Raw genomic sequence first — 19,315 nt, forward strand, 5'->3', positions numbered from 1 at the left:
CTATGAGGTGGATTGATTCAGTGACTGGGATAATTGGGATGGGAGTGTCAGAGACAGTGTGATTGGCACAGGACAGAGCGGAGTTTAGGGCTGTTGTACACAGGGCCGCTATGAGTTGCAAGCGACTTGACGGCACATAACAACATCCCATGGCATGAAATTCATCCTTTGAAGAGCATATGGACTGTTTCTGTTAGTATTAGAGCTTATACGAACACTGGTACACAGGTGTGTACGTGTACATGAATTCTCATTTCCTATGCTCAGGAGTGGAATCACTAGGTCAGTCAAGCATAGATCGGCTTTAATAACTGCCAAATTACTTTCCAGAATGTGATGGTAAATGGTTGTTAGTTGTTGTCAAGTTGGCTATAGTTCATGCTAACACTACACACAACAGAGCAAAATACTGCTTGGTCTTTTGTCACTCCTGCAGTTGCTGTGGTCAAGCCATCTCCCTGAGGGTCTTCCTCTCTTTTACTGATCTTCTGGTCCTTCCTGTTAACATGCCCACTGCATATGAGATGAAGTCTTGCCATCCCCTCTTCTAAGGTGTACTTGGGCTGTACTTCCTCTAAGACAGATTTGTTTGTTCTTCTGGCAGTGTATTATAGTATAGCCAATATTCTTTAACAATCCAATTCAAAGATGGCAATTCTTTGGTCTTCCTTATACATTATCAAGCTTTCACATGCATATCAAGCACCTGAAAATAACATGGTTTGTATCAGGCACATCTTAGTCCTCAAAGTAATATCCTTGCTCTTCAATAGTCTAAAGATTTCCTTGGCAAATTGGCTTATCTTTTTATTTCTGGTCTGCTGTGCCCATGGGTATTAATTACAGATCCAAGCAAAAGTAAATATTTAACAATTTTTATCTTTTTTCCATTTATCTTGATAATGTATGCGAATCTAATCCTGAGGATTTTTGTTTCCTTACTGTTGAACTGTAATTCATAATAAGGACCGTAGTGCTGCTTCAAAACTCTGTTTTCTGCAAGCAAGGCTGTGTCATCTGCAAATTGCAGGTTGCTGGTGAGTCTTCCTCCAATCCAAATGCCACATTCTTCTTCAGAGAGTACAGTTTCTTAGATTGTTTGCCCAGCATACAGATTAAATAGGTATGGGGAAAGGACACAACTCTCCCATACCTCTCCTGGTTGTTAAAACCATGTGTTGTTGTTAGGCGCTATTGAGTCAACTAAAACTCAAAAGCAACCCTATGAAAAACAGGCCTGAACCTTGCCTTACGCTGTGCCATCCTCATCATCCCAGATATACTTGAACCCACTGTAACAGTGACTGTGTCAATCCATATCATTTGTCACTGACCCTGCAAGCATGATGTCCTTTCCCAAGGACTGGTCCCTCCTGACCACATGTCCAAAGTATGTCAAATGGATCTTCAAAATCCTTGTCTCCAAAGAATAACTTCCAGGACAGATCTGTTTGTTTTCTTGAAAGTCCAATACTCTTCTCTAGCACCACCACTCAAAGGCATCAATTCTTCTTCTGTCATTCTTAGTCACTGTCCAGCTCTCTGATGCATAGCAAGTAATAGTGAAGACCATGGAATGGATCAGGTGCACTTTAGTCTCTAGACTGACACTGTTGCTCTTCAGCAGCATTCTGGAGAGGTTTCTGACAGCAGATTTTCCTGATACAATTAGTCTTTTGATTTCCTGACTGCTAGTGCCAAGAGTGTTGATTGTGGAACAGAGCAAGCTGAAATTATTAACCATTTAGAGCCTCCTTATTGTATTCAAATGACTGCTTCTTAGTCACTGCATGAGTTTTGCATTAGTACAATTAACTGCTCTGGAATTCCCATTCTTCCAATGTATAACATAATTTATTACGATCCACACAGTTGAATGAATACCTTTGCAGAGTCAATTGTGGTTGGAGAACATATATTATTTTGAATCTACAAAATGTCAAAGGTCTTGTGAGTACAAAACACTTGAAATGCCCCTTCTCAAAGACAGACTGTCCATCAGTGTCAGCCCCCTTCTTCCACCATTCAGACAGGAAGTGAAAGTCCTACCAAGTACTCCATGCAGAACCATGCAAATCAGAATCTTAAAAGATGAAATAAAAATTACTTTAAAAAAAAAAAGGATGGTCTACTTATGATGCATTTGCCTAAAGGCCTATCATGGGTAGCGGCCACTGAGCACATATTTTCTGATGATAATTGGAAACGAGCCAAACTGAACAGAGGCTATTAATGCACCATGCCTCAGATAAAGAAAATCATCATCTGAAAAATCTAAGTTCCAAATCTGCATTGTTGTTGTTAGCTGTTATAAACACAATTAAAGTGTTCAGGAGTTCCCATTCCTCCGTGTCATCCATAACTTGCTATTTTTAAAAGTTTTTTTAATTGATATTTTAATGAAAGTATACAGAAAACTTGGATTTCCATTCATTCATTGTTGCATTTTCCTTCCTACCCATCCTCCCCATTTGCTTCTCTCTTTAAAAAGATTCTTTCAGGAGCTCTGGTGGCCTAGGGGCAAGAAGCTGCACTACAATCCCAGAGGCAAGCAGTTCAAATCCACCAGATGCTCTGCTGGAGAAGGAGAGGCAATCTCCTCCTGTACCAGTCAGATCTGATTTGACAGTACACACCCAAAATATAATAAAATAAAAATGTAAAAAAAAATTTTTTTTAAAGATTCTTTCATTGTTGCACAATTTCCTCTCTCCCCCCGACTCCCAGTCCACTTTGCTATGCACCTCTTATTCTGGACTGTTGCCATGTAAATTATACCTAAACATATATTCCTTTTAGACAATTCTTTCTCTCATTTGTTTCAACGCAGTGTCCATTATTTATCCCCTCTTTTATTAGTTTCCCCCAACCTCCATGTCAATCCTGTTTTATAACAGTGGCATTAGGCAGTATCTGACTTTTTGTGACTGAGATATTTCATTCAGCATAATGTCCTCCGGGGTCACCCATTTTTTATATTTTATGATTTCCTTGTTTTTCAGGGCTGTGCACTATTCCATTGTGTGAATATATCATAGCTTCTCTATCCATTCATTTATTGATGGACACTTGGGTTGCTTCCATCTCTTTGCTATTGTGAACAACACAGCAATAAACATGGGTGTACATATAGCTGTTTGGGTGGTGGTTATGGTTTCTTTAGGGTAAATTCTCAGTAGTGCAATTGCTGGGTCAAATGGTATTTTTATTTCCAACTGTTTGACAAAGGCCATACTGCCTTCCAGAGTGGTTGCACCATTTTACACTCCCACCAACAGTGAATAAGGGTTTCAGTTTCTCCACAACCTCACCAGCATTTGTTGTTTGCTGCTCTGTTGAACTCTGCTATTCTTACTGGGGTGAGATGATATAGTTGTTTTGATTTGCATCACTCTTAGAGCTAGGTATTTTGAACATTTATTCATGTGTCTGTTCGCCATCTGAATGTCTTCTTTGGTGAAGTGTCTGTTCATATCCTATGCCTATTTTGCAGCTGGGTTGTTTACTTTTTATCTTGTTGAGGTGCTGGAGTATTCTACAAATTCTATATATAAGTCCCTTATCAGACATGTCTTTACCATCTTTTTCTTCCCAGTCTGTGGCTTTCCTATTTACCTTGTTGGAGAAGTTTTTTGATGTGCGTAGGGATTTGATTCTTAGAAGGCCGCATTCATCTATTTTATTCTCTCCTGTTTGTAGGATTTTCAGGATGCTTGGGAGACTCTTCATGTTGTAGACTAGAGCTCCTGAAGTTCTTCCACACTTTTCGTTGATGAAGTTTATAGTCCTTGGTTTTACTCCCAGGTCCTGGATCCACATTTGGGTTGATTTTTGTGTGTGGTGTAAGGTTTGGGTCTTGCTTGAGTTTTCTGGTTTCCCCTTCTAGAAACTCTCTCCATGTGTCAAACTGCTACACAACCTTTTAGGTCCTATCCAAACGCCTCCTGCTCTATGAAACCCTCTTGACAATCCTTTCTCACCTTAACCATCACACACAGACACACATACAGGCGGACTACACCCACCTTCTCCAGGGAGCCCAAGGCCAGCTGTCCTTTCCTAATAAAGGACTTCTTTCTGCAGCACTTAATGACACCTATATCATTCCCATTAGTCTCAGATAGTTTTTTAGAAATGTTTCCCTTGTGTCACCTCCTCCGCCAGATGTCTAGGTTAGCAGCTAGCCAATGCCTCAATCTGCTTCTCTCCATTGAAATAGGAACCCTGGTGGTGCGGCAGGTTAAGTACTGAATTGCTAACAAGAGGTCAACAGTACAAACTGACCACTTGCTCCAAAGGAGGAAAACGAGGCAGACTTGGAAATCCCATGAGGCCGTTTGCTCTGTCCTACAAGGCCTTTAGGACACTTGATTGCAAATGTCCTAAAAGGAACTTTGCTCACCTCCTGGCCTCCTATTCTCTCGTGGACTGTGTCCCCGTCACTCCAGGGAGTCCCTAGGTAGCACAAACAGTTAAATTCATTAAATACGCCTTGGAAGTGAGGCCTGACAATGTGTTTTGGAAAGGTCACGTCCCTGAAAACCCTAGCACTCCTTCTCAGCACACACAGGGTCCCCCTGGATCACAAATGACTGAGTGGCAACGTTCCACTCCTAGACATCGTTTTTCATCTTCTCACCCCCGGTCACCCATCACACCATCCCTCTGGGTATTCCTGGCTCTCCTTCCATCTGAAAGCTGTTGTTTTATCATGTGTTCTGCTGTTGTCCTCATGTCCATCTGTCCATACAGAGCCTCCCCAGCCGGAGAGGGAACCTAGACTGACCCCTTGGTCCTCCCTTCCTCACATTCCCAGCACTTACCCTCTCTTAACCAAATCGTGCCACTTCCCAGATCAGCCCTCCTGGTCCCATCTTGCCATCACTAACCCAAACCCAGCCCCACCAGACAACAGAGCATCAGCCAATGTGCCCACATTCCCACAAGAGTTTCATGAGACACGATTCCCCACTCTTCCCGTGACAGCTTCAACTGTTCCTCACTGGTTTAATACAGCGGCTTGAGATGTAAAGTCCAGTGCAGCATAAATATTGATAGTTTAAAGTAAAACAGTTATGTCCGTTTTCTAAATATGTCTGCTGGATTCTAAGCAACATCTATCATCATCAGTTGACAGAGAACACAGGCAAGCTCTCCTTTTAGCACCAGGAACTTTACAACACATCTCTGAAGACAAGTGTTTCATTGAGCAGATTTAAACCCGATGTCACAGATCTATGCTTGAAGTCACACTACTGACTGCTCTGTGGTACTTCTTTGTAGCACACAGACAAATGAACTGCAACTCTTTCATTTTCTTTTATTATAAAATTATTACTGCAAATGCCTACCGGTCCACAGCCCCTGGTCATGAGTTAGAACTTTAATCTATTAAAGGGAGTACCAGAGGCCTTGTAGGTAAAGAGTAGTGCCGCCCACCCAAAGGCATGCAGTTCATCAGCTGTTCCACAGAAGAATGATGGGCAATCTCTCCCCCTTGTAACTTATAGTTTCTGAAAACCCACTGGAGTATCAGCTATAAAGTGGTTCAGTTTGGTTTGGTTTGGGTTCAATTGCTGAAAGTTTTTCACTTTATCATGAAGTTCCTCTCTATCCCACACACTGAGATCCTGCGGATTCCACACTTCAGGGTCTGCACTGGGTGAGCAGTCATGACACCATGGGGCCCTCTCTCCGGTAGGGTCATCTGAGGGATCAAAAGGGAAGGGCAGGAAAGGGCATGGTGCAGGGCTTTCTCCCATCCCAGAGGTGCGCTGTGACACTTGCAGGGTAACAGGGCCACCAGCTGTCCCTGCTTCCCATAGCTATCATCTGTACTTCAGTGAATGGTGTGTCAATCATGTGGTAGCTCTAGAAGAATACTTTAACTGACACCTGATTCTCTTTTTGCTGCCACTGTCTTAAATGAGTCCCCGAGAGCCTGGGTCTGTGACTACCTGCACCATAGTTCTCCATACAATAGGGTCATCTTCACAAAGATATAAATCAGATCCTGTCTCAGATGTGCAATAACCCCAGTGGTGTCCCCCCTGCCCTTGTCAGCCCACCCCTGTCTTCACTCCAGCCACACTCACCTGTTTCATCTTAGGCACAAAATTTGTTCCTACCCCAGGACCTTTGCACTTGATATTCATCTGCCTGGGACATGCTCATCCAAGCAAACCTCTGAGTAGCTCCCTCACAATAATGGTATCCAATTAAAAGCCCCCTCTTTAGAAAGACTTTTCTAGTCATTGAGTCCTGTGTGGTCACCTCCAACCCATGGGAGGTTTCTGTCTAGCCTTTCATTTTCTCTTCGATTCTGAGCGCTATCTCACCTAGAATATCTATAACACACACTCCTAGCAAGTTATTCTGTGACCAGCAAAATAAACTAGATGCTATGGGATTGGCTCCAACTCCACGTATGATAGAACAAAATGTTGTGTAGTCCTGCAGTAAATTCACAATACTATGCTTGAACCCACTGCTGTAGTCTCTGTGCATTGTGAGTGCCTTCTAGCGGAAGGGATTAATGCTCTAGCACTGTCTCTGACAATGCTGTTAGGACCCACAGGGTTTTCCCCCCTTGATTTTTGAAGTAGGTTGCTAGACCTTCCTTACCTGTCATACACGTGTTTCCCCCCCCCCTTGATTTTTGAAGTAGGTTGCTAGACCTTCCTTACCCGTCATACACGTATGTCCACCAAGTAGGGCCTTTCAGCCTTATTCTCAACAGCACTTGGCACATGGTAGGTGTCTGACAAACCTTAATAAATGATTAAACAGATCTATAACCTCTATAACCAAGTAAGTTTTACATGTGCACCGAAATCCTTGAAGGAAGGATTATCAGCACTTACAAGGAAGAAACAAAAGCTACACCAATGTTAGGTCACTGCTCAAAACCTCAAACTCAGAAACCCCTTGTACAAGGATCAGGTCTCGTAGTTCTTCAAGATAGAACCTTCTTTTTCCTGGCCTTCCCTATGGATAATGATATAGAAAGAAAGACACATGAGAAATGCAAACAAACAAAGCTCTTCAAGGACAATCTCTGAAAGAAAAGCTATCAGCTTTGCAGCTGGCACTGATTTAATTCTTTGTCTTCTGGAGAAATAACTGTTCCTCCAGCTTTTGATACCCATTATTACTGGTTGCAACATTAGTGTAGAAGTATGAATCACTGGGACCAACATAAAGAGGAAGGGGAGGGAGGAATTCTATAATGGAGTAAAGTTCGACAATGAAAATTTCTCTCTCAAGATCTAAACAATGGCTTGCCTATTTGTTTAATCATTCACCATTAGGAAATGTGGGAAAGCAGAGGGAAATGAAGATAATGTGAAATTTCAGGTTTGAAATAAAATGCGGTGGGGAGCGGGAGTATCATCACACATTTAAAAAGAAGTGTTTACAGTCAGGGCAGGCGCTCCAGCATGAACTGTCCAGCATTGTCTTTTAGGATTTATTCAAAAAGCACTTGTTTATTTTTCGCTCTTAAAAATATTTACGTTCAAACTGGTAAGTTTGGGGTTTTGAGGCGGTTTGGAAGTGCATGGTGGCAGGTCTGAATACCGAGAAGTCTCTGATCACTCAACCCTTTCTACCATTTTTACCTTACTTTTTCGGTGGTCTGGGAGAGGGAGGAAAGGTGTGCAGTGCGCACCTGTCACAAATGCTCATTGCATGAAGACTGTAATAATGGTAAATAATACCCATCAAGTTTGTCTGCACATCCACAAGGACAGGCTTTTCACTTCTGCGTCCTCAAAACTGACCTCATCTCAACACGTCTCCTTCCCACCAGGGGCGGCGAGTGGCTGCCGACCCCCAGCTCCACGCGGGGCGGGGCCGCCTCACCTGCGCGGCCACCCGCCCCGGAGGTGGGCACACGTCACCTGTCCATCGGCCTCGCCACCTTCCCTCAATCACCAAAAGGTTTGAAAACAGGAAACGCAGACGTTTCCCTGGGGTGTCGGGAAACCTGCTTCTTTAGTGGGGGCGGCGGGTGCAGAGACCCTCCCCAGAGTCCACACGAGGGCTGTTCCCGAGGACGTGGAGGGAGAAATGACATCAGGAAAGGCCGCCCGCGGTGAAGGTGCCCGCCCGGGAGAGAGGAATATGCGGGGGTGGCGGGTCGGCGGGCGCCAGGAGCCCGGGAGCTGCGGCCCCCAGCCCGTAACCCCGCAGCCTCCGAGCTCCACGCACCGAGGGAAGACGCGCCGGTGGGGCTGGTGCAAGGCTGGGCCAGGCCGGGTTGGGGGCGGCGGCCACCCTGCGCTGCCGGCCCGGAGCGCCGGCCGGAGACCAGGCGGCGGCGGCGCGGCGGGCGCGCAGGGCGATCCCGGAGCGGCTCCGTGGAATCCAGCCGGGTTTTGACTCCGATCGCCACCAGGCCGAGCCGGCGAATGTAACAAAGAACAGTCGGCATGGCGGCTGGACCGGGGCGGGCCGGCCGCGGGCAGGCGGGCTGGGGACCGGGCGCACAAGGCAGCAGGGCGCGGACGGGGGCCAGGGCCTGGGGCGACGCGCGCAGCGACGGGCGGCGTGGGGCGCGGCCCGGGGCTTTACCTGCCTGTGGAATGTGCAGAGCAGGGTCGGATCCTGACTCCGGGTTGCGATCCGCTCCGGAAACTGCGCAGCACCGGAAGCCGGGGGGGCGGTGGCGGAGCATTGTGGGAGTTGTAGTTCGGGAGCGACTGGGGCCGAGGGCAAGAGACTGGATGGCCGGGACAGAGCGCGGGAGCGGGCTTTGGGAGACCGCGGCGTGGACCTAAGAACAGGCGGTGTGGACGGGGACGCGGAGGGGTACAGGCGCTGTGGGTCCTGAGAGTTGTAGATTGGGAGCGAGCTGGGGCCTAGACGCCTTGACGGGGCGCGGGCCGCTGGGTCGGGGGCGTGGGCGTGGGCGGCTGCGGGCAGGAGGAGCTGGCGGGACTCTGGGGCGCTGGGCGGCCCCGTGCTGCTGTCCCCCGCGTGGCTTCTCCCGGGTCCTGAGTTCCCCGATAGTGGCAAGGGCGCTGACGTGCGGGCAGCTCACATGGCCTCCTTCACCTTTCTTCTGAAGGCTGCTTGGAACCTTAGGGTCATTTGTGAGTGAGTGGGTGGAAAAGAACGTCGTGTTTTTCTCCATAGCGAATCTAGGATTTCCTCCCCAGTCACGAATGTCTGGTCGCGGGGGTGGGGTGGGGGGTGGAGCTCTTGGACATAGCGTCTCTTAATTCCCATGAATATTCTCAAATGCCAGGCACAAAGCTTGGAGTTGACAGGCCAAGTCCCCTGCAGGTGAGTGACAGATGGGGTTTAACTCTGTGCAGGAGTTTGGTTCCAGAAATACACAAGGTGAAGCTGCTACTTGAGAAACTTAAATTTTCTGCGCTCTCCCACCTCCCAAGTCCTCTTGTTCCTCTCCCTCAAATGGACATGCAAACTCAAACTACCAAAAGGAACCCCCCTCCCTGAAAGATCTTTTCATCTACTGACATCTCAGGTTATTGTTAGGTGCCTTCAAGTCAAGTAGGACTCATTATAGCTAACCTACGAACAAAAGATCCGAACCCTATTCTATCCTGTGCCATCCTCACACTTCCTGACACACAAGAGCCCAGTGAAGGAGTCAACTGCATGAATCCACCTGGTCGACCCTCCACCCTTCCCAGCATTATGTCCTTCTCCAGGGAATAACCCCTCCAAGCAACGTGCCCAGAGAATGTGAGGAAAAGCCTTATCATTCTTGCCTCAAGGAGCACTCCAGCTGCACCCTCTCCAAGACGTATCTGTTTGTTCTCTTGACCGTGCATGGAATGTTTAGTACTCCATCATTACAGCTCAAAGGCGTCAAATCTACTTCAGTCATCCTTACTCACTGTCTAGCTCTCAGATGCACAGCAAGTGATCGGAAAAATTATGGTCTGGCTCAGACACCTTAGTCCTCAAAATGACATCATTTTTATTTGACAGCTCAGGTACAGGGAAGCAAAAGGTCTTGTTTATTTCTCTTATTAACGCCCATTAACAAAGTCAAAAGAGATGATAAACTGAGGATAAATGGAACCAAATTGATAGCACAGGGACTCAGTTCCCTTACATATGTAAAGCTCTTATAGAAGAAGGTAGCTGACAACAACAACAAAAAAAAGCAAATGAACCGTTCACAGGAAAGAAAATACACTGACAAGCAGATGAGCTAGTCAAGTATACTCTAATTGGAGATAAAAATATACAGGGTCTTTGTGGTTTGTTTTTTGTTTGTTTGTTTTTTATCAAGTTGGCAAATATCAGAAAGTTTCCTAGCATATTTGAAGAGATTTTGGTGGCCTAGTGTGTACGGAGTTGTGCTTCCAACCCAAAGGCAGGAGGCCCTAATCCACTAGGTACTCTACAGAAGAAAGCTGAGCCATCTCCTCCCTTCTGATTTGCAGCCCCTTAAAAACCTCCCTGAAAAGTTAGCTATGAGTAATTTCCTACTCATTTGCACCTAACAAGGGAAGCAAAGCTCTCATCCTTGGCTGGTAGGAGAAGTGACATTCGAAAGGTCTCAGATAGCTTGTTCTCTGGACCTGTACATTCTGGTTAGCACAGCTGTACTGGGAAAAAATGATCAAATTGCTTACAGAAAAAAATAAAGTGATAGATTGCAAGCTTGAAATGTATGAAAACAAAAGGCCTCAACCCACCTGAAGCCATTTCTCATGTCAACACAGCTGACACAGAACTTTGATTCTTATTCATAGAAGTCATCAGGTCTTCAAAAGAGTTTGCTGTATTCAGTATATCTCTTCAGTGATGGCAGGAATAATACCCAGTTATATAATTAAAAGTGTTTTGGGACTTAAAGTGTCAAATTTTCATTATTAACAACTAATGCAATGTACAATCTGACTAAATCCCAGACAGAAAAGCAAACCGTAAATCAAATCAAGGAGACAGCTGGAGAGAATTGGGCATAGACTGACAACTGCATAATAGTCTTTTATCAAAATTTCCCCAAGTGATTGTTGTATTTATAGAATGGTGCTGTAATTCTAGGGAAATCCTTTCTGGAGTGAAATCCTTTTTAGAATCAAATATCAAGGTGTCACCAGATAACAATAGGAGATAAATAGATGTAGAAAGCAGATGTAGCAACATTGATGGGTTTAGGTGAAAGGTATGTAGTAAAAATTTTAAACGTTTGAAAATAAGTTTGACATGTAACTTTAAAAATATCACATAAATGGAGGAGCATCTGTTATTGTCAGGGAATTTTCTAGGCATGGTACGGAGACTAGCTGTGACATTGAGATGTTGCCATTTCCCCATACATCCCCAGGACTCTAAACTCTAAATTCTGATTTATTTTTGGCCTACACTTTCTCATGAGCTCTAATGTTTGAGGTTGCTAATTATGAAATTTTCTCTCCCACTGTTGTTGACTGGTTGACTCACACCAACTTTCCATCAGATTTTCAAGGTTGTAAATCTGAACAGGAAGAGACTGCTTATCTGACTCCCACAGATTTTCTGGTGGTTCCGAACCTCCAGATTCAGGAGACATAATGGGCATATATTCTTAGTTATTTCTCTAACCCATTTAGCTTTTTTTGAAACAAAAATCCTGCATATATTCCCCATGCAGATAAAGAGAGCTGTCTAATTCAACAGGTAATTACAGTAAACAAAACGGGGGGGCTCTCATTCGGTTATGATCGTTAAAGCATTTGACTACTAACCAGAATGTTAGTGATTGAAGCCCACCAGCCATTCCACAGGAGAAGGATGCTTCAGGAAAGATTGGCACTCAGAAATTTTATGTGGCAGTTCAGTTTCATCCTGTAGGGTCACAATATGACTCAGAATTGACCCAGTGGCATTGAGTATGTACAAAACATTAATAGTCCACGTCATCATCAATGGAGAAAAGACTGAAGTTATAAAAATGTCCTCTTACTTCCATCCACAGTCAACACCCATGGTAACAGCAGTCAAGAACTCAAAAGATGTATTGCATTGGGAATACCTGCTGTCAGGCACCTCTCCAAACTGCTAAAGAGCAAGGATGTCAATTTAGAGACTGAAGAGTGCTTTTGATCCAAGACATGGCCTTTCAGTTACTTTCTATGCGTCTGAAAGTTGGACAGTGAATAAGGATGACAAATGAAGAATCAATACCTTTGAATTGTGATATTGAAGTTGAGTGCTATATTCTGTACTCCAATGGGCTACCAAAAGTACAAACATGTCTATCTTGGAGGGTGTGTAGCCAGGGTGCTCCTTAGAGGCAAAGATAGTGAAAATTCAACTACCCCTCACATTGGGCATGTTGTCAGGAGAGGTTAGGAAACCCGTGGAAAATGACATCATGCTGGATGGAGGATCAAAGAAAGAGATAAAAGAGAGAAAACAAGATGGATTGACACAGTCATTGGTAACAATAAGTATATCAGAGATCTTGAAGATGGTACGGGACAGGGCGCGGTTCAGATCTATCAGTCCTAGGGTTGCTATGCGTCATAGGCAAGCAGCACCTAACAACAGTGTACTGTTCTTACCCACAATAGGCAGCACACAACTTCTACAAATGTAGAAAAAAACACATAAGGCATCTCTGGTTTGCACAAGTCGGTAGTAGCCAGACAGCCTGGCTCAGACTCTTGTTTCTGCTGCTTATCTGTATGACCTCAGGCAAGTTAGTTAACCTTTCTATGATTCACTTTGAAAAATTATTAGTACATACTCAAAACAAATTCATCGCCATTGAGTCAGAACTGACTCAAAGCTGACCCTCGAGAGGATTTCCTGAGGCTGTAAATTGCATGAGAGAAGATTGCCCATCTTTCTCCCTTGGAGTTGCTGGTGGATTTGAACAGCCAAAAAGATGTAGCCTTTCTCGGAGTAGCGCAGCTCCCTCACCTCCTTAACACATAATAAGACTGTACTACCCCACCAGACCTCCCTAGCACATAGTAAGTCTGCAGTTAATGTCAGCTAACATTAATGTCCTTTATCCAGTTAGTTGTATTGGTTTTTGCTAGTTGCTGTGATCCTAGGGATCTCTGATGGCTTAGTGAAGAGTTACAGTGCCAACCACATGGTACAAATCAACCAGGCAAGGGTGGATCTTGCTTTGTGAGAGAAAGATGGGCAGTCTCCTCCTGGACACTTTGCTGCCTATGATGAGCTGCTAGAGGGTCAGCTTTGACTGGATTCCAATTCAACCAGACATGACATAACATGATCCTAGAAACTATGTCAGTGGTATTTCAAATACCTGCAGGATTATCCATGGTGGACAGTGTCACAGATTGAATTGTGGCCTAAGAATATCCTTATTTTTTGTTGTTAGGTGCCATCGAGTCAAGTACGACTCATAGTGACCCTATGAACAAAAGATCTGAACCCAGTCCTGTGCCATCCTCACACTTCCTGACACACAACAGCCCATTGCAGCAGTCACCTTGTCAGTCCACCCAGTTGAGAGCATTCCTCTCCTTCGCCGACCATCCACCCTTCCCAGCATCATGTCCGTCTCCAAGGAATAGCCCCTCCTAGCAACATGCCCGAAGTATGTGAGGTGAAACCTCATCATTCTTGCCTCCAAAGAGCACTCTGGCTGCATCCTCTCCAAGACATGTCTCTTGTTTTCTTGGCCATCCATGGAATGTCCAGTGCTCTTCTCTAACACCACAGCTCAAAGGCATCAATTTTTTTTTTCTGTCATCCTTATTTATTGTCTAGGTCTCAGATGCATAACTAGTAATCAGAAAGACCATGGGCTGAATCAGACACACCTTAGTCCTCAAACTGATAGCACTACTACTCAATAATTTGGAAAGGTCTCTAACTGCAGATTTTCTGATTGTAATGTGTCTCTTCAGACATTGAAGTGGTTTCCATTCTCTCCCCCCTCAATATTTTAAAACTGTAATGAACATACTTTTGGAAGCAGGAGTAGCATCCACTTCCTAAACAACATGCCTCTGGAAACTCTATGAACTTTGATAAATGACAATAGTTATAAAAAGGCTTCAGACCTTTTGTTCATAGGGTTGCTATGAGTCCTGCTTGACTTGACGGCAATCAACAACACATCTCTTTATTTCCTGACTGTTCATACCGAGGGTGTTACTTGACCATGATTCACTGTCTTGAATGTTAAGATACAATATGACAGTTCTGTAATTTCCTTTGATCTGAAAAAAGCCAATCAGTTGTGAAAAAGATTAATCCTTTCACAGCATTGATAATAATATAAGGGGAGTTCCTCAGGAATGGGGACTAAAACCCCACCTTTCTTATAAAAGCTACAAAGGAGAGAGAAGTGAGAAGAAATCTTTTTTTTTAATTAGTTTTAATGAAAGTTTGCAGAGACTTAGGGTTTCCGTCATTCATTGTTGCACTTTTCTCCCTGCCCACCCCCACCCCCCACCCAATTCACTCTTCTCTTTGAAAAGTAAAACTCTTTCATTGTTATATAATTCCTACCAAGTCCACTCCACTGTGCAGCTTTCATTCTGACTCCTGTCATGACAATACCCAATCATATGTCTCTTTTAAACATTCTCCCCGTCATCTGTTTCAATGCAATATACATCATTCCTCCCCTCCTTCTCTGTGTTCCCTCAACCTTGATGTCAGTCCAGTTTTACAACAGTGGTCCTATGCAATATTTGTCCTTTTGTGACTGAGATATTTTACTCAGCATAATGTCCCCTAGGGTCATCCACTTTGAGTAATATTTCATGCGTTCCTTGTTTTTCAGTGTAGCATAGTATTCCATTGTGTGAATATACCACAGCTTCTCTAGCCATTTGTTTGTTGATTGGCAGGGATCTACCAAGAGGGGAGAGCATGCCCTTTGAATGCAAGTCCCCGTGCTGAGAACTTCTTTACACACAGGGGAGCCAAGACCCTTGATCTCCAAGGATGCTGAATAAAGATAAGCACCTTTCTCCAGAGCCAACAGAGAAAAATTTCACCTAGAACCTACACCTTAAACTCAGCTTCTTAAACTGAGAGAATTCTGCTTGTCAAAGCCATCTGCTTGTGCCATTTGTTACAGCAACACTAGAAAACCATGAGACATGGGTGATCTTCATTATCTCATGGCTTAGATACTCAGTGGAACTTCCTAAAACAGACTAGAAAGGAAAACCTGGTGAATGGCTTCCGAAAACCAGCTAATGAAAATCCTACAGATCACAGCATTTTCCTGATCTCTTGCTGGAAGATGCGTCCCTAGGTTGGATGGCACCCAAAATGCACGACAACAGTAAGACTCAAGCTTACGTGAAGATGCTGCTGAGCCAGTCAGTGTCAGCGTTCTCACAAGTCATTCAACCCAATGGCAGCTAACAACTAATGTGAACTCGAGTCCTTCTCTAGGTTTTGTTTAAAATGCAAGGCAGCTAAACAATCAACTCGGATTTAAAAAGAGTTGTGGACATCTGCCATATGCAGGGCACAATTTGGCAGTGTCCACTCTGGGCAGTTTGGGTGCAGAGCCATGGTGAGCCATGACCAGTGGCTGAAGGCTTCTGCATCACCACTAAGAAGGGCAGTCTGGCCACCACTAAGTCATGCTTCCAAAACCTCGCCTTCCCGGAGCAGTCTGCAACTTACTATCAATCATTAATTGGCATATTCACCCGGCACCATATATTTTCAGGCCATGATCAGAATGTTCCTGAATGTCCCCTCCTGCTTCTTACTTTATCCCCTGACACTGTGTGTGTGGTGTGGGAGTTGGGTTGGGGAGCTCATAGAACAGTTAGGAGCTGACACTCAGGATTGCCCTGTGAGGTGGGTACTGTACTAAGCCTGAAGGGCACAGGGACTTGTGATGCAGGACACATAGACTGCGTGACAGGTGACAGCTGATGTCCTCAGAAGTGCCCGGGGTCATCCCGGGGTGAGTGACACCACTTCACGGAGAAGGCGGGGCTTTTGTTTTCCTGGATCATTAGACATTGAGTAGATAGATGCTTAACAAGGATGGGAAGGGAGGGAGAAGGGAGTCAAAAGTTGATAAATAGACAAGTTACATGAAGAGAAAGGCTGTATCAAATAAAGCATTGATTGGCATGTTATGTACTCACGGGTCAGAAATGACCCATAGCTGACCCTCCAGAGGGTTTTCAAAGTTAGTAAACCACACGCGGCTGCCCATCTCTCTATTCTGCAGGGCAGCTGGTGGATCCAAACTCTGGACCTTTGGGTTGGCAGTACAACCAACTACCACCATGCCACCAGAGTTCAGGGGTGGTTTGGTGGTGGTTATGTACTGTCAAGTCAGAACCGAACCATAATTGACCTTCCATGGATTTTCAGCGGCAGTGTAATTACATGGGAGGAGTTTGCCCATCTTTCTCCCACAGAGCAGCTGGTGGATTCCAACCAAGTAGCTTAGGCCACCAGAGCTCCCTCTGGTTAGATGTAACTAATTACATTAATAAATTGTAATTATTGTCACAAAAATAAATATATATGAATGATTGCATGAGAAACCAATCTGATTTGTAAATTTTGATTCAAATAAATAATAGTAAAGCAGTGAATGGGGTGATGTGCTGGGGGCAGGAGTACACATTCCAGAATGTCGGCTGGTGGTTGGAGTGGGTTGATGTGAAGTCGACTGATTTGGCCAGAGTAGCCTGGATTGGCAAGAGAGTGGCACTCATGCAGAGCCGAACTGCAGGAGAGCAGCGGGGGGGGGGGGGGTGTGCAGCCCAGTTGGCCACTTTTGGCCTTCCAGCAACCTATCCATTCTCCCTGGGAGCGTGCGTTCAGAGAAGACCCACAATGACAGGAGTGTGGTTCAGCCTATCCAGTCACAAAAGGGAGAACCTGGAATCAGCCCGAAGTGTCAGCCTCCATCTGATAGCTGAGGCTCAGTTGAAGGGAGCCTCTTCCTCAGATGCCCTGGACCCTGAAGGACCAGCTCCCAATGGGAAAGAGGGTGCACTGCATACCCTGCGCCTAGCCCAAGAGTCTGGACAGCTGAGAAGAGGATGAGATTAAGGGACTTAGAAGATATTTTATTTGAGGCACCAAAAAGATAGATTGAAATCCTAACCCCAGTTTGGAAATAGGGTCTTTGAAGACATTACCAGTTAACCTAGGGTCATCCTGGAGTAGTTGATGCTGTTGTGTGCCATCGAATCGGAACAGGCCCACAACTGACCCTCCAGCAGGTTTTCAGAGGCAGTAAATTACACAGGGGGAGATTGTCCATCCTTCTGCACAGCAGCTGGTAGATTCAAACCGCAAGCCTAGGGGATTATAGCATAGATTCTTACCATTAGGGCACCAGAGCACCCTTCCTGCAGTAGAGTGGGTTCTAATCCACTTTCTTATAAAAGAGTCACAGAGAAGATGGCCATGTGAGGACAGAAGCAGGAGTTACATAGGCACAGTTCAAGGCCACCACCAACCACCAGAAGCTGAATGAGGCAAAGAAGTTCCCTCCCCCAGAGCCCTTAAAGAGAATGGCCTGCTTACACTTGCATGCAGATCGCAGGCTTCCAGAATTGAAAGAATAAATCTTGTTCTAAGCCCTCCACCGTGAGCGACTGGTACAGCAGCCCCAGGATACTCACAGTAGGTGGACTGCCGTTTCAGATAATGTTCTCAGCAAGTGCTTCTCTAAAATGTATGCTGGCACTTGGGTACCCGAAAATCGTGGCAGGGAAACCAAGAACGCTGGTGAAGAGACAGGATGTCTGTGGGGAGGTTGTATAGGACACTGCTGTACACCCCTTCAGCCTCCACTGCACCCTGAGCCTGGTCACCGTGGCAGGGTCCCCACACGCAGCAGGGGCCTCACGCGGGTGAAGACACCATGCCCACCTTGCCTGTGCTGCTTCCCTTCTCCCTTGACCCTTCCCAGGGGCTCACTTTCCCCTCACCATGGGGCCCATCCTGGGCAAGCATTTTACAACCGGGTCACCCCCTGCCTACTCCACCCCCAAGTGGACAGTGCTCTCAGCAGGTCCCTGCAGGGCAGATAGGGTCCCATCCCAGCTGTTACCTGAATGCCTGTGCCCTGATAGTCTTCCACAGATACCACCCATACATGACCCTTGTCCCTGGCTTCACTGCTCAGGGGACCCCGGCTAAGATGGACCCTGACCTGTAGTGACCCAAAGGCCACTGAGACCGTGCTTTTTGTATGAAATGTTTTCCACCTCAGCATGAATGCACTGGCCTCTGGCTGATTCTAAATACGTGATCCTGGTGTGTTACAGAGCACAGCTGCCCCACAGGTGTTCTTGGTTGTGGTCATCACAGAGGCTGATTACCATACCTTTCTTTCATGGCACCTCTGGGTGGCTTTTCACTGCCAGCCTTTTGGTCGATGGCCAAGTACAAACCATTTGCACCACTTGGGGATACAGTGAGCATGATGCCAAATGGCTTGTAAATCATCCAAGAAGAATGCTTGGGAGAGAGGCCACCTGCCAAGCACTAAGCAATAAAGATGCAAAATTGAGCAAATGGCTCATCTTTTTTTCACATGGATGATCACACGCAGTGACTGTGGGGACATCTGGTAAAAAGAAAACCTGTAATTTAGATACACTCAGAGGAGACAGCAGGGCTTCCAGAACAGTACAGAATTCAGCAAAGACAACACAGTGCTTGGTGTTTCATGTGCACATTTATTTCCCTAAACATCATTCATGCTCCGGCCACATTTTCTCCAAGTGGACTCGTCCGCAGCCTACGTGCACTGGTTTGGTGCAGGACCATAACTTGCTCTTTAAAGTGCTACCTAAGAATACAATCATTGCAATGCAAATTTATCATCAAACTTGATCAACAAGCCATCACATATCTGGAAAACATTTTTTTTAATGTAGGGTTGACATATATTGAAGAATATTTACAAAGCTAAATAAAACATAAAATGGTGCATTACTGACCAGCTGGTAGCTGAGCAAACTAGACAGTTTATGTCTAAAACCTCCTCACACATAAAACAGGAATGCTAAGAAAATTTACCCAAAAGTCACCTGAGTTTGTTTTGCAGGACTTGCCAGTGTCCTCATTACCGAGCTGGCTGCTTTGGTAATCATGTTGGGCAGGTTTGGGCATTGGAGAGAGGGCCTGGCATCTGGGTCTACACTGATAATGAGGTCAGCCTCCCATCTGGAAGGAACAGGGTTCTGACTCCCAGTGTCCACCAACTTGGACTCTGAGGTTTCATGACCAGAGGTCCTGGAGCTTATTACCTGGAAACACCCACATTCGTTGGCAACACTATACATTCACCTTTCCCTTTCTGCTTCGGGAGGAAATCTGTAACCCTCATGTAGATGGGCCATGAGGTCCA

The 19,315-nt window shown here is 45.4% G+C and overlaps 2 protein-coding genes across 3 annotated transcripts in view; both read right to left on the reverse strand.

Moving 5' to 3' along the window:
• The window catches only part of PRDM15 (PR domain containing 15), a 137,736-nt gene extending 129,081 nt beyond the window's left edge, over positions 1–8,655 (reverse strand). For both annotated transcript variants that reach the window (XM_006898386.1, XM_006898385.1), the window contains exon 1: positions 8,575–8,655. The gene's annotated coding sequence lies outside the window, so the exon portion shown is untranslated. The remainder of the gene's footprint in view (positions 1–8,574) is intronic.
• Positions 8,077–19,315, reverse strand: part of C2CD2 (C2 calcium-dependent domain containing 2) — a 128,662-nt gene continuing 117,423 nt past the window's right edge. Inside the window, exon 15 of the mRNA XM_006898406.1 lies at positions 8,077–8,996. Coding sequence (XP_006898468.1) covers positions 8,077–8,996 — 920 coding nt within the window. The remainder of the gene's footprint in view (positions 8,997–19,315) is intronic.

The sequence above is a fragment of the Elephantulus edwardii genome, unplaced genomic scaffold, assembly GCF_000299155.1.
Source record: "Elephantulus edwardii isolate Elephantulus edwardi_28Jun2011 unplaced genomic scaffold, EleEdw1.0 scaffold00228, whole genome shotgun sequence".
Lineage (NCBI taxonomy): Eukaryota > Metazoa > Chordata > Mammalia > Macroscelidea > Macroscelididae > Elephantulus > Elephantulus edwardii.